At 37.7% G+C, this 15,191-nt stretch overlaps 1 protein-coding gene across 5 annotated transcripts in view; it reads left to right on the forward strand.

Moving 5' to 3' along the window:
• The window catches only part of NBEAL1 (neurobeachin like 1), a 79,677-nt gene that overhangs the window by 42,639 nt on the left and 21,847 nt on the right, over positions 1-15,191 (forward strand). For all 5 annotated transcript variants that reach the window (XM_071562446.1, XM_071562447.1, XM_071562448.1 and 2 more), the window contains 18 exons: positions 12-97; positions 527-616; positions 2,663-2,831; positions 3,863-3,996; positions 4,392-4,551; positions 4,646-4,748; positions 5,474-5,630; positions 6,446-6,604; positions 6,946-7,105; positions 7,381-7,469; positions 8,427-9,005; positions 9,579-9,754; positions 10,106-10,259; positions 10,731-10,859; positions 11,173-11,478; positions 11,580-11,729; positions 12,657-12,814; positions 14,451-14,575. In XM_071562446.1, the coding sequence (XP_071418547.1) occupies positions 12-97; positions 527-616; positions 2,663-2,831; positions 3,863-3,996; positions 4,392-4,551; positions 4,646-4,748; positions 5,474-5,630; positions 6,446-6,604; positions 6,946-7,105; positions 7,381-7,469; positions 8,427-9,005; positions 9,579-9,754; positions 10,106-10,259; positions 10,731-10,859; positions 11,173-11,478; positions 11,580-11,729; positions 12,657-12,814; positions 14,451-14,575 (3,084 nt within the window). The remainder of the gene's footprint in view (positions 1-11; positions 98-526; positions 617-2,662; positions 2,832-3,862; positions 3,997-4,391; positions 4,552-4,645; positions 4,749-5,473; positions 5,631-6,445; positions 6,605-6,945; positions 7,106-7,380; positions 7,470-8,426; positions 9,006-9,578; positions 9,755-10,105; positions 10,260-10,730; positions 10,860-11,172; positions 11,479-11,579; positions 11,730-12,656; positions 12,815-14,450; positions 14,576-15,191) is intronic.

The raw sequence follows: 15,191 nt of genomic DNA on the forward strand, positions 1-15,191 counted from the left end.
AATTTTTATAGGTCCAAACTGTTTAACTCCATGGAAGTCTCAAGAGGCTGAAGTAGCAGATCTCCCCAGTAAGGTGCTGCTTCATTATACACCAAAGGTATGAAACAGGGAATAAGTTCTCTTTGATTTCACAGCATGGATTACTTTCAGAAAATGTTCTAGATGGTCATCCTTTTTTTTTTGTACTGCTGTGTCATAGAGCGGGTGAGTGTGCCATCTTTCGCTGTGGTTATTGTGGCACGATAAGGAGCACTGAGAGCTTTCTTAAACTGTAGTCTTGTGCAGACTTAATATGTTTTGTTCATGTTCTATTTTTGTGAAGAATTATCTTGTACATAACAGTGAATGTCAAGTCTAAGATGATGTATGTGATGTTCTATGGGTTTCACATTGTTTAAATGCTGTATTACCAACACAGAGGCACTAACTTCCTGAACATATTAGGCATCATTCCAAAATGTTTTAAGTTCAAGAATCTGTAACTTGTTTCCTGAATGATACTGTAGGTGCTTCATTTGTTTAACAGGCCTGCAGAAGCCCAATTTGTCTTGACCTGTCTGCAAATCTTTTACATGGAAGACTAACTGGAAACAAAGTAGTAAACTGGGACATCAAGGTAATTGCATTCTGAACAAGCAGAGCCCCATGTAAACATGACAGGGTGTGTGTGTGTTCACTTAACTTTTGGAATGCTGGAAGTTATTAACATAATGCAAATTATATTTAGCAGATACAGCATGTTTTATAGTGAGAATTAATGGCCTAATGCTGTAGCTGGAGTAGTATGTACTGACAGTTTGCAAGGGCCACTGGCATAGCATAGGAAGATGTTTTGTGGTAGCTGACTATTCTTCATAATCATGTTGAGTGCATGTAGTGTATTGAAAACATGTTGTTATCTCTAGGGAGTTCTGCAAGGGTTTTCTTGTCTTAAACTCTGAATTAGATTAAGATAGTAGGGTTAACACTTATGACTTGTCAGTAGAATACTGCATTTTTTTTGTCTTGAGGAATAATGTATGAGCAAATAAATATGAGCTGCCTTTTTTTATAAGAACCTTGAACAATCAACTGTGCTAGCAAACTAATTAATAAGGAAATACTCTTGAAGCTCAAGTGTACATATGCACTGTGCTTATCTCCAAAGTCACTTGTGGAGACTAATGTTAAGAAAATTCAGACAGTTGGTAGTTAATTTTTCTATGATATAAGTAGTTTCAAAATATTGCAATTTGTTCCCTTCAGCCAGTAATGGGAAGAAGGGGGGATGAGAAGTGTTTGTATCTCTAGTTTTATGGGAAAGCTCATTGTGAGTACAATTTTAGGGGAAACATTCCTTAACAAGCATCATGGAGTTTAGCATCTTCTTGAGGAGGACTAGACAGGAAAAACCACAAGAGGGGATCAGGAGCTTGGGAGGAGATAGGTGTAGCTTAGAAAGAGCTACCGTTACTGCAGTCCTGTGGTTTGGGACAGCACTATTCTGGCTTGCAACTTTGATTTCTTTTTCCAAAAGCTGCAGGTTTGTGGTGCCTTTTGTTTTGCACAACAAACAGAAATCTTCATCCATGAGATAAATTTTGCAGATTTAAAAGCATCCTCTTAATTTCACTGTTCAGTTTGTTTAACCTCATCTTTATAAATATAGACTCGAAAGGGGCATAATAAAGACGCATGGAGCAGAGCTACAACTGAAAAAGTAGAAAACAATGGGGAAGAAAGAGGTGATTTTTCTCCACTTGTCCCCAGCATTTCTGACTGGGAAGGGAAAGTGATGTCCCTCCTATGTTAACAGACTGGCTTACATAACATCAGGGGATTTTGGCTTTTAAAACTTTACTCTGCAACAGTTTTTGTTGGACTAAGCTGGGATTGAATGAGTATGTGTCTCTGACTAGCTTGCTGAGACCCTCATTTTGAATTGAAATAGTGGTGAATCATTTCTAGAAATCTTGTGATTTGAATGTATTCTACCTTATGACAAGAAGCACTGTTTGAATCACAGAATCAGTTAGCTTGGAAAAAACATCTGAGGTCCAACCTATGACCAAAAACCAAAAAGTGCCATGTCCAGTCTTTGCCTGAACACCCCCAGGGACAGTCTCATGCTATACCTGCTTCTGAGGAGGAGGGGGGGGAGGAAGGGCACTTAGGAGACTTGAATTTTAAGGAGGGGCTTAGAATTGATGTATGTGTAAAGTTACTTTAAAAAACAAAATTAATTTTTTGTTTTAACTGCTTGAAGTTGAAATCTTTGAGGAATATGATTAAAGCAGGTATCTGAGTCTTACTGCTTCCTGCAAGTAACTTAGAAATCTAAAAGATACGTTCTTGCTGTTTTTCAAATATATTTAACAGAAGATTGGTTCTAAGATTTGTATCCTTCAGTTTCCCCGTGTTTATATGGGGGAAGAAGGAAGGAGATGTAAAAATGAACTTTCAAAACAAGAACTGATAGGGAGGTCCGTGTGTAATTGTGATGGTTAAAACTTGGGCAACTCTGTTGTTAAATAGTGTTTCAAACTAGTTTCAAAGTGTCCTGAGAGACATTCTGATGATTTGTGACTACATAAGGTTTCCTGGTTTTGGAGTAAATTTTTGTAATGTAGTTTAGGAAATTTTATTTATGGTGATATTTTTCCTTCTCCTTCTCTTGATTTAGGATATGATCAACTGTATTGGTGGAATAAATGTGTTGTTTCCATTGCTGGAGCAGATCAGCTTTGTTGGTGGACAGATGCCTGAGAAGTCTGAAGGGGACCCACCTCCTCCAGAACTTGTAACTCCTGTAGAGGGAGATTGGGTGGTGTTGTCATCGACAAAGGCATCAGGTGAGAAAGTGCAGTTAAACTGAAATGATTTTTAAGCTTGATTTGATTTCTGTGAATGATAGAAAGCTGTTTATTACATGCTGGATTTTCCGAAGTGCTTTTGTAAAGCTCAAGGGCTTTTTCTGTTCCTAGATGTTTGGACAAGTGTACTGAATACCAGAATTCAGCACTATGTAAAAAATAATATGATAACATATTTCAAGTATAACTATATTTAATAGCATTGTTTTTCTTTTCAAGATTTAGTATTATATTACTGGAAAGGTATATAGTTTTTTTAATTCCTCTTCTGATTATTTTGAGAAATAATGTGTGATGTAAAACCTGGTAATATCAGTAGGAGAAGCTTTCCTACAATGTGAGTGCTGGGTCACACAGACACATGGGCACAGCACCATCAGAGCAGTACTGTTTAGCCTTTAATTAGACTTTTATTTTCTTAATAAGATGCTCAGGCTCATACCTCTTCCATACACAGCCCAATTTTAATATTAAAATTAAAAGAAATTGAAAGGAAGCATTAAGAATAGATCTTTTTAAAACTTGGCTAATATTAAGAATTAACTTTGACTTTAATGGAAACCATGGGAAACTCAGACCTTGCAAGGGAAAATACCTTTTTTTTGTTGTTGTTTCAAAAATGATACAGTGAAGTTAAAAAATAGATCTTTTTTTCTGTCTCTAATTTCTTTGCATACCATGACTAGAAAGTGTCAGTTTGCAACTACAAAGGGAAAATAACTTCAGCATATGTAAAAAACTGTAACAAAGAAGTTTGTAACCTGCAACCATGGATGAAGCAACTGAAATCAGGACTGGGATGAGTTTGTTCTGGAGAGGCATGGAGTAACCATGATTCTGCACAGGAAAATCTAAAGACAATCCACAGCTAAGGAACAAACAGAAAAGGAGTTGAGAATTTCAGGAAATAGTGAGGAATATAAACAGCTGATTTTACTTTTCCCCTCTACTTTAATCAGTGATCCAATGATAAACCATAAGACTTCTGCTGCTGTTGTTCTGTTTTGCAGAAGCACGTCTGGAGAAGAACATAGTTGCAACTTTCATCTTGATGATAAAACATTTTATTCAGAGACATCATGTTAATCAAGAAAATCTCATTCACTCCCATGGAGTTGCCACCCTTGGAGCCTTGTTACAGAAGGTGAGCAAACTTGAGAAACATCCTTTAGTAGTGGATGTTCTGGATGAGCTCCTGATTACTTTGAAATGTAGTGAGGATATGAAAGTCTTCAAAGGCTTCCTTAGCAAGTGCTTTTCTTTTGTGTGTTTCTGAAAGAACAAAAGGTATGAGAACTTGGTCTTAATGTGCAAAGTGAAATAGTGTTCTATCTTTTTTTCTTCTGCTGCTTTTTTTGAAATAGATACTGCATTGTATGGTTATTCAAAGTAGACTAATTTTATGTTTCTTGTATTGCTTTAATGGAAGCAGACATTGCTGTAGAAAATAAAAGAAATTTAAGCTTCATTTTTTTTAAATCAAAATCTTATTAGGACATTCAATATTTTGAGCGTTAACACCTGTTGTTTTGTTGCAAGGTGCCAAGCGTCTTAATGGATGTGAATGTACTGATGGCTGTACAGTTGTTGATAGAACAAGTCTCAGTAGAAAAGAACATGCAGCTTTTGCAACAGATGTATCAACACTTACTTTTTGACTTCAGTATCTGGAACAGTGGTGATTTCCCCTTCAGAATTGGTGAGCTCTTGGCCTTGGGCAACTGTGTGAAGACAGTCCTCTTCACTAGATACAAATCTTTATCTAGGTTCTAAAAGAAAACTTTCTATCGTAGGACATATACAATATCTTTCTACAATCATCAAAGACAGTAGAAGACTCTTCAGAAAGAAGTATGGCGTGCAGTTCCTTCTAGACACACTCAGAATTTATTATGGGTATGAGTTTTGCTACTTCTGACTTGCCCTTATTTATTGTATGTGGTTGCAGGTTTTTGTCCCCATCATCCTAGCGAGAAAATGATGAAATGAAACTGCAGATTGGCTTTTAGTGGTTGATTTAATTTACAAAATTGCATTATTTTTTCCCCCATTTGACTTGCTGCTTTTCCTTGAGTTGAATTTTTAAGTTAAGATTATATGAAATTTATGTCAATGACACTTAAAGTGCTTGTTAAGTCATTAAAATTACAAAATTGTAGGGCTTATTTTCAACAAGGCAAATTAATTCATAGATTGTTGCCGTTATAAAAAGGGAGGGTGTTTATCATTTTAAGTTCTTTTATATACTTGTAGAATTTGAAGTAGGACTTCTTTAGAAATTTTAAATTTTAGCTTTCAGTATTGATGATTTATATCAGCTTATGAATATAGTCATGTCCTTGAGGAATATTGGCTAGAGGCTTTGCTTTTTCCTTCAGAGAGTGGGAGGGAAGAACCTGAAATCCTGACCTATATTCAGATCAGTACAAGTCTACATTTCAAGGCTTTTAGGGACTTGCTAAATCTGATCTGCTCATTCAGTTGCTTGTCTTCAGTAAAAAGTGAAAACTCACGCATGGTGCCTGGGTAGATGAAAAATCACAAAACTATCACAATCAAATTGCTACTAATGAGTCATGGAGAACTTCTTGAGGTTGCCTTTCTGGTCTGTTGGTATATAGGAGTGGTTGTAAAGACAGTGATTTGACTCCTGATGACCTGAGAACAATACGGACATCCCTGTATGGACTGATCAAATATTTCCTGAGCAAAGGTGGAACACATGAAGAAATACAGAGCATTGTAGGATACATTGCTGCCACCAGTGACGAGGAGCAGGTATCCAACATAGCATAAAGTAATAGTTTAAACTGTACATGTTTTGGGAAGGCAGTTAAATGCCACCCTGATGCCCAATCCCGTCAGATCTCGGAAGCCAAGCAGGGTCAGGCCTGGTTAGTACTTGGATGGGAAACCTCCTGGGAATACTGGGGGCTGCAGGTTCCAGTCCTGAGGACTTCACTGTCACTGTCCAAGCTCACTTGGCTGTGGCAGATGGACCTCAGGACTTAAATGGTGGGGCCAGTTCTGCACACGCTGTGCCTCACCTAAAACATCCACTGCACAGGCTGGAAGGGCACACCCACATGGGGAGAGCCCTGCCCAAATCCTCCTTTGTGAAGCTGAGCCATACATGCACAAGTTTTGGGTTTGCTTCTTGGCGTTCAGAAATCTTGTCTTGTGTGGTTATAAGAATGGGGAACAAAGAAGAAAAAGTCCCCAATCAAAGTGTTAATTGTGTGGTTCTGTGTAGATATAGGTGAGGTAGGATATACTGTTAGAAAAGTTGTCTTAGTTTACAAAACCAAATGAATTGACCTTTTGCCTGATCAGGAGGGGTAATGATATAATTGCTGTTTTGTAGACATCAACAGATCTTGAACTTGCTTTGTAGTTCTATTTACTGTTTAGTAAAGGGCTTTATATAGAGAAAACATGTATTAAAAATTGTTTAAATGCAGTAGTGTTGAACAACAAAATTTATATTTTATTAACCAGCAAAGGGTAAAACTTAAAAGCCAAGAAAATTTTCCTAAAACAGAGCATGAAGTCTGAATTAACTGTGGATTAATTTAGTTGTCTTAATTTTGTAGCTCTGCGGAATTTTGGATGTTCTCTTCAGCCTACTTCATTCCAGTCCAACTCCAGACCAGCTTTTTTTATTGCTTTTTGAACCAGGAAATGCTGATATTCTTTATGCTCTGTTATTGCATCAAAGATACTCTGACAGGCTTAAAGAACTTGTGTTCAAGGTAACAAATTGAATGATAAGTTCTTAAATTAATCAGTTGAACATAGATTTGTGTTTTTCAATGGTCTGACTACAGAAGTGGATGTAATTACAAAGATACTAATCATCCAAGTGTTAGGGATTTTTCCTTATTTCTTCTAGTATGTTAGCTATGGTATTGTCACAAAGGAATTCATGTTCTTCTGAAGTAAAGCATTGAGATCTTTAAAAAAAAAGTCTATATTGTTTGAGATAACCTACAAAATAAACTTTAAAAACTGTGGACAAGCATTTTACATCATACAAAGGTATAAGTGGCCTAGATGTTTATTTTGCATTTTGTGTCTGGTTTTTTCCTCTCAGATTCTGGAAGAGATGCTGAAATGTACCAAGGTTTATGAACGTAGCAAGCACCGTATGAGACTCAGAGAAGTGGGATACTCTGGCCTGGGGCTCCTTCTGAATGAATCATCAGTTACTGTTTCTCTTATTAAAAGCCTTCTTAACCAAGTTCTATATGCAGGTAATTGGCAAGTGTTGTGTCTAACATTGGTACACTTTTGCTGCTCAGAGGCAAACATACCTGTTTTTTTGTTCAGGAAAACCAGAGCTGTTACTTGTAGAGCTCTTTTATTCAAAGTTCCCGTTAGTCATAGCTAACGTTGTCTTGGTTTCTTGAAGTTTGTTCTTTTTACTGTCCCTGGATGTAGACAGGACTTGCAAGGCAGTTTTGAATATTTAGCTGTTACATTCTCTTTTATGATGTTGTTTATGGTGTTTTTTCTTTCTCCCCTACAGATCCAGCTGTGAATTATAAAGACCTCATAGCTATAGTATATCTGGCTCACAGATCAGATATAAACATGAGAGTGGTTATCTGTAGAAAGGTTAGTTGTCTTCTTTAGAACTGGAATACTTTCCTTTAAGCCTATAAACTGCACAGCGTGATAGCTAAATTATTTCTTTAAAAAATAATAGTGGCATTTGTTACTACTGTTTTCTTCAGCAATTATGCTAAAAATTAAGCCCATCTGTCACTTACTGTTGAATTTTCTGTATTCAAGCATCTTAAAGACCAAAACAGAAAGTGAAGCCTGTATTATGGTTCTCAAGCAGCTTGTATTTTCTACAGGTTTGAGGTAGTAGGCCCCTTAAATTACTGAGTTTGCTCAAAGGATGCTTAAGACCATAATCAAAGGGGGTTTTTTTGTTTATATTCTTGATATGTTATTTTGGTGGAGTATACTACATATCAAAAAAGTAGTTGTGGTTGCAGGGAAGAGATGGGGAAGAAGAAGTGACCTTTTCCTAAAGTGAGCTCCCTCTGGCTTGTATCACTGCAATTAGCAGTATTGAATGTAACTGTGAGGCACTTTAGTGTCTGTTAAGGTTTTACAAAGTGAAAAAAGTGAAACTGTAGTGTACACTATCAATAAGCTATTAATACTGCAGTTTCTTAATTGTGTCTATTTAATGGTCCCTAATAAAGCATATTTACAATTCCAGATTTTTATTTTTAGTAGCCCAATGGTTGAATAAGATTACTTATAACTGCCTTTTGTGGGATTTGTTGCAGGACAATATGAGGACTTACCAGTGTGCTTTGATGGCTTCTTTTCTCCCTTACTCATGGGAAATTTTTTTCTTTTTTCTCAAATATGCGGTTTTTATGAGAAGAAATTTTGTGGCTGGTTTGATTATTATTAACCAATTTTGGTTCTTTATTATGAGGTTTTAAAAAAAGCAAAAAAGTTGTAAGACTTTAAAAGACTTAATTGAAAAGCTAGATGAATGCAGTTGCAAGATAAATTAATGTGTAGATATGGGATGTCTTCTATTCCTAGATTTTGCACCTTTTACATTCCCAAGTGGATGCAGCACAGCAGATTTCTCAGCAGCTGGGCTGGCAGGACACTTTGGTTAGACTGTTCCTGAAAGAAAACTCAGAGGTCCGGATTGGCTTTAAAGACAACAGGGTGGATTTCTTCAGGGAAGAGGAAAAAAAGCCTCCTGCTGAAGAGCTTCATAAGCATCAACCTGACAAGACAGAGGGAGACAAAGCTGTCAGCTTTGCCTCTGTTAATGGTCTGTTTGATCAGTGGAGTTTAGAAGACAACAAATCCCTGGATGTTCCTACTCATTTCTCTGTTATGCCACTGGAAGATGCATCCACAGCAGAAATGTCTTTTAGCTCGGAGGACCGAGAATTGTGGCACAGTAATCCTTCACATTTGAGTTTAGATCTGTCCAGTGTTGACTCCTATGAACTGGCTGATGCTGGGAATCGGATGACAGATAGCCAGCCCAGCACACCCTCACCTACAGAGAGCACAAAACCGTTCTCTGGGCAGCCTGACCAAGAGCTGGGCGTTACAAACGATGGGGACTTCAGTGCTGATCTTTCTTTCTTGGAAAACCAAGGAGTAAGTAATTCACTCCCTATGTGGCTAATTTCTCCAACTGTTGGCGATTTCTTTTTATTATTTTAATCTCCCTAATGAATAATTATTGTCCCTTTTATTTTTTTTTCTTCACATCTTTCAGTGGAAAAGTGAACAATAAGGCTCTTTTGTAGTGAGTAGGGCTACTTGCTTTTGTAATGTCTTTTTTGAGTGTCTAGTTTGGGATACTTTTCAAGTTAAAAGAAACAGGAAATAAACCCAACACCCCCTGCCCCAAACACAAGAAACTACAAACAAAAAACTGTGAACTGGCTCTCCCCCTTCTGTATTTAAACATCCTTTTTCTTCCAGAGAAAGCATGGAGCGTACTTGCTGTGAAAAAAATCAAGGGTGGCTAAAAGCAGGATGTATTACAACATACAAGCAAGCTCCAGTCCCTTATATTTGTGTTTTAATGAATTTAGCAATTGGACTTTAGACTGCAGAGTTTTAAACAATGTTGGAACATGCAAGCACACGGGCCTGTGTTGAGCAAGAAATGTGTTTAAGGTTTTCTACACTAGAAGGGCTTTAAATATTTCTCTTCTTTTGTAGGGGAGTGATAATGAACTCGTACAGTTACTTACAGACATCCTACTGTGTATAATGTGGAAAGGTATTGAAAAATCTGATGATGATTCTTGGATTGAGAGAGGGCAGGTGTTCTCTGCACTGACCAAACTGGGGATGTCTAATGAGTTGTTGCGACCTTCTGATGAAATAAAACTCAAGTGAGTGTACAGACCATCCCTTTTAATGAAAAACTGAAAAAGTCAAGGACATGAGTGAAGCTGGGAAGGGGTGGGTGGGTCCCAGTAAGATGTACTTTTCTTTCTCTCTTCACATACTGTCAGAAGTATGTTCCACTACCTCTTCAGTAGTGTCCTGTGGCTGTAAGGTTTTAAAACTGTATCGCTGTTTTCATGAGCCTCTCAATCTCTTTTACCTCATTGGCTTATCAAGAAGATGGCAGTTATGTCACTGCAGACTAACAGATTCAATTAAATACTTAATTGGATTTTTTTAAAGCCACTTACACTTGAACATGTAATACTTACTTTAGGATTTTGTTTTCTGTGCAGCTTGCTGGAGAAGATGTTGGAATGGTCAGTCACTGATAACAGAGATTCAAAAGCTCTCCCTACACACGCTGAAAATGCCTTCAAGCTCTTGTTAATTGTACAAGATTTCCTGAAGGCAGAAGGACTAGTTAATTCAAATTTATGGACAGAAAAGGTACAGTAACTGAATAATGGATGTACCACATATAGGCTGAAATACTAAGGAAAAAGTTGTAACCTTCAATACTATCATTCTGTCTATCACTTCTAGTATCTAAATACTGGCAGAAAGGAGTGCTCCTAGAGTGGAGTCTCTAACTTTTCGAAGGAAATGGCATTTACTGGAGTTAAATTATAAGAAAACAATAAGCATACATACTATATGCTCATCTGGGCTTCAGTCAGGGGAGATACTTAACACAGTAGGCTAGAAGGATTCTTGTAGTCAGAAATTTCTTCAAATAACTGATTTAACTGCAATGTTCTGAGATAATTTTCTGGGTTTGGTTAAGTTAGAAGTTTGAACATAGACTCTTCTTCAGGTCTTTGAAATTATTGTGTCTCCAGCTGGAGCAGTTATTGTTTATTTTATTAGAGCGTATTTTATTTATTTTAATTCTATGCAAATCTTCTGTTTTTGCAATAGCTCTTGGAAGAACTAGTAACTCTCATGGATAGCCTGTCAGTTTGGTACTCTGCTGGCCTGGAAGCAATTAGGCTTTCACAGGTGCAAGTCCAGTTGCTCCTTGGATTCATTGCACAAGATAACTTACAGGTTTGTTGCGAATTCCTGCAAGTAGTGCTGAGTTTTAAGGGCATGTTTGATGTAACTGTGGTGGGGAGAGCTGCTCATACCAGTGAGCAGGCTGGCAGCAGCCCTTTAACCTTCTGCAGGGAAGATATTTTGCTGGTTCTTAGCATTTGCAAGTTTAATCCACATCCTGTCAATGTGCACCTGCAGAGCATGACAAAGGAGTAGAGGGCAAGGTGTTTGAAGCTGGGACTATGTAGGTACGAGTGGCAGTAAAAAGGTGCCCAAAATTACTAATTTGAGGATTGTGTTCACTTTTTATTGTTTGTTTTTGTAGGTCTGTGCTATGGCAGCAGCCAAACTAAACACTCTTCTTCAGACCAAAGTAATTGAGAGCCAGCCTGAAGGATGCTACCTCCTGGGCAAGCTGGAAGGCATTTTGAGTAAGTCAATTGAAGAGAGGACAGAAACTTACTCCTTTTTGATTCCTCTTGTTCGGACATTGGTCTCCAAGATTTATGAATTGCTTTTCATGAACCTACATCTGCCTTCATTGCCTCCTACCAATGGCAGCCCATCTTTCTTCGAGGACTTTCAAGAATACTGCAGCTCTGATGAGTGGCAAGTTTATATTGACAAATATGTAAGTAATAGATACTTTTTGTATTGTTTCTCTGCTTATGAAAGCAGAGGAACCCATTCAGAAATCATGTTGTGCTTTTTGTTTTGCTTTGATGGAACCAGATTATTCCAAATATGAAGCAGTATGAAGAGAATTCATTCCGCCATGATAATGAGCAGATGGCACTTTATTGGAAAGATTGTTATGAAGCATTTATGGTGAACATGCACAAACGAGACCGGGAAAGAGGAGAAAGTAAGCTTAAATTTCAGGTAAGGCTTTGAGTGAGCACAAGGTTCTCTTGAAAGAACTGTCTTAAGAGTTACCTTCTAAAAGATGGAGAAAATTAATTCCATGATGATTCAGTTCAAGTGATTGTGGACAGGTTGGTTGTTTTAGAATTTTATGGGAAGTGTGACTATAGGCACTTCTAGGATATGCTTTTTAATTTTTCTCTGAGAGTCTTATCTGTAAGCAGAGTTATTTCAGTACAATAGGCCTTTCTTTTAGTACAGCAACCTAGAATTTTTCTCTGTTACAAGCTGCATCTTCTTTTACTCCGATTTATGTTTTAATTACTGAAACCTGTTCTTCTCCATTATGAGCTGAGTCAGTTGTTTGTTTGGTTCCTAACCCTATTTCAATGCAGTTAAAACATTTAAAATAGGGAATAGTTCCTACTTAATGTGTGGAAAAATTGCCTGACCATTCTGTATAAGGTCCAGACTCAGTTTCAGCATTAGAATTAACTGGGTAATACAGGAAATACCATAATGAAGTTACACTACTCTTGTTTTCCCTTTGTTTTCTTAATAACTAAGTTTGTGGTAAGTCTGTTTTATTCAAGTAGCTACAGGAAAAATACAGGTCACATTCTGAAATACTAGAATTTAAGGAAAAATCCTGCCTATTATAGTAGGATTTCTCATACTGACCACTTGATGATGATGAAAACTGCTTTCACATGGATTCAGCATTGATAATACTTTCTTCACATCTTTAATTTAGTCTGGCACTATTTCTTCCAGTACTAAGTTTTTAAAAATTTTTCTCATAAACATTAACTTAAAATTTCAAAATTTTTAACAAGTAAACTGTTATTGTTTTTTCTTGTTTTATGAGGATTCTTGGAAGACACAAAACTCTTTTCAAAGGTCAGTGTTACTTCAGTGCTATGTTTATTTTCAATGGTCTTTCAGGAGCACTTTGTGGAGCCGTTCAGCAGAAAGGCTCGACAGGAGAATCTGCGGTACAACAGTATGCTGAAGCAACTGAGCAGTCAACACACAGCTACTCTGAGACAGTGGAGAGCAGCCCAGCTTTACTTGTTCTCTGAGCGTGGTCCTTGGTCTGACAGGTAGGAGTGAAGTTCTTAAACTGTATATGATGCTTAAAAGGAATTTGCTCACATGACTAACTGTTTCAAATAGTCAGAACCAGGTCAAATTGACTGTGGTAACCATTCTTGAGATGTGAACACTGAATGGATCTTTTGTAAGGTTTTCTGCATTTAATTATCCAAATGCAAAGTGGGAAGGGTCGTGCTGAGTTGATTACCTGGATACTAGATTTTCTTGCCAAGTGACAAATGAAAATTATTTATCGGTGAAGCAGTTCAAAAAACTTTTTGAGAGATCCTTTGTATCAGTAGTTCTGTAGGAAAAGAGAATACACTTGTGAATAGGTTAATAGAGGCTTTTGAGTTTTTATGCATGAAACTAATTTCAATTTAGAAGTACATTTTGCATGTCTTAGATTGTGGTCTAGTTCTGGATAAGGTTTTTTTTGAAGTATTTTAATTGCCATTAGCTGAAACTGTAACCAATTTGATGTATTTCAGTAGAAAATACTGTTAAATAGGGCTGGTCCTGTTTGACTTCTTCATCAATGATTTGGACAAAGGGATTGACTGCACATTAATAAGTTCACAGATGACACCAAGTTACGTGGGAGTGTCGATCTGCTAGAGGACAGGAAGACTCTGGAGAGGGACAGGCTGGATCAATGGGCAAAGGACAACTGCATGAGGTTCAACGATGTGAAGTGCCACATCCTCCCCTTGGGTTACAGCAACCCCAGGCAGCACTACAGGCCTGAGGGAAGAGTGGCTTGAGAGCAGCACCAGAGAAAGGATCTTGGGGTCGACAGCCAGCTGAGCACGAGCCCAGCAGTGTGCCCAGGTGGCCAAGACCAGTGGCATCCTGGCCTGTATCAGGAGTAATGTGTCCAGCAGGGCCAGGGCAGTGACTGTCCCCCTGTCCTCAGCACTGGTGAGGCCACACCTCGAGTGCTGTGTCCGGTTTTGGGCCCGTCACTTCAAAAAGGACATTGAGGTGCTGAAGTGTGTCCAAAGAAAAGCAGTGATACTGGTGAAGGGTCTGGAAAACATGTCTTCCGAGGAGCGGCTGAGGGAGCTGGAGCTGTTCAGCCCAGAGAGGAGGAGGCCTGGGGGGACCTCATCGCTCTCTACAACTCGCTGAAAGGAGGTTGCAGTTGAGGTGGGGGTCAGCCTCTTTGCCCATGTCCCAAATGTCAGGACAAGAGAAAATGGCCTTAAGTTTCATCAGGGAAGGTTCAGATTAGATATTAGGGAAAAAAACTTTCCCTGGAAGTGTGGTTAGGCATTGGAATACATTGCCCAGCGAGGTGGTGACTCCCGGAAATCACACTTCACTGGAAGTGTTGGAGAGGCATCTGGATGTGGCACTTGAGAATATGGTATGGTGGTGATAGGTTGATGGTTGGACTAGATGATCTTGAATGCCTCTTCCAACCTTACTGAATCTGTGCAAATAAATACTGTTTACAAAATAAAGATTGATGATTAGAGCTGCAATACAAAATAAAAGTAATAAACTGCATTTTAGTTTTATATGTTTTACAGTGTTCAAGTCGATGATCAGTATTTTTCTGAATATATATTCTTTTGTAATCAGTTCATTTAGGTCTTTACTTTATTCTAAATGTTTTTATGAATATTCTTGTTTTCCTAGGAAACAGCGTCCTATTCACTGGAAACTTTCAAACGTGGAAAATTTTTCACGTATGAGACTAAAACTTGTGCAGAATTACAGCTTCAACTCTCATCAGGACGCCAGTGATCTGAGAGATAATTTAGGTAAAGCCGTGTTTGCTGTTTCATTTGTCTTTACCAAGGAAAGATACAGACTTTCCTCCTTGTATTTAATAAGCTGTTTAAGCTAGATACTTAAATCTCTGTTTTTTATTATTTCAGCTATAGTAATACCCCTACTATAATAGCTGTGCTTTGACCTGAAACAGCATCTCCATACTGGTTATAATTCATTTCCCCTTCTTCATTGAAATCTGTGTTTTTATTGTGCAATAACAAAAAACCCAAAACACTCCTTAATTTTAGTATAAGCAGCCCCAAAGCTTTCTTGCATAAGATTATTTTTTCAAGAAAAAAGCATTGAGATCAGAGTAAGCAGGCAGCGTTTGTTCAAAACCTTTTAGAGTTTATGATAAAAAAAAATTGTGGATATGAAGCACTTTGTTTCAGAAGTGTGCCAAACAGATGTTAGTGGTGTAACTCTTAAGTTAGGTGTATTGGATATCAAGGCTAAAACAACAATTAAAAAAAGAATAATAACACTCCTGTAAGCCCACAAAGCAAAAAGCAAATGCAGTGTATTTCCATTAAATCTGCATGTATTGGCAGTGTCTGGAAGAACATTGCAAAATATTTTATTGGACATGTCCACATCAGAATT

Source organism: Pithys albifrons, chromosome 8, assembly GCF_047495875.1.
Source record: "Pithys albifrons albifrons isolate INPA30051 chromosome 8, PitAlb_v1, whole genome shotgun sequence".
In the NCBI taxonomy this organism is placed as follows: Eukaryota; Metazoa; Chordata; class Aves; order Passeriformes; family Thamnophilidae; genus Pithys; species Pithys albifrons.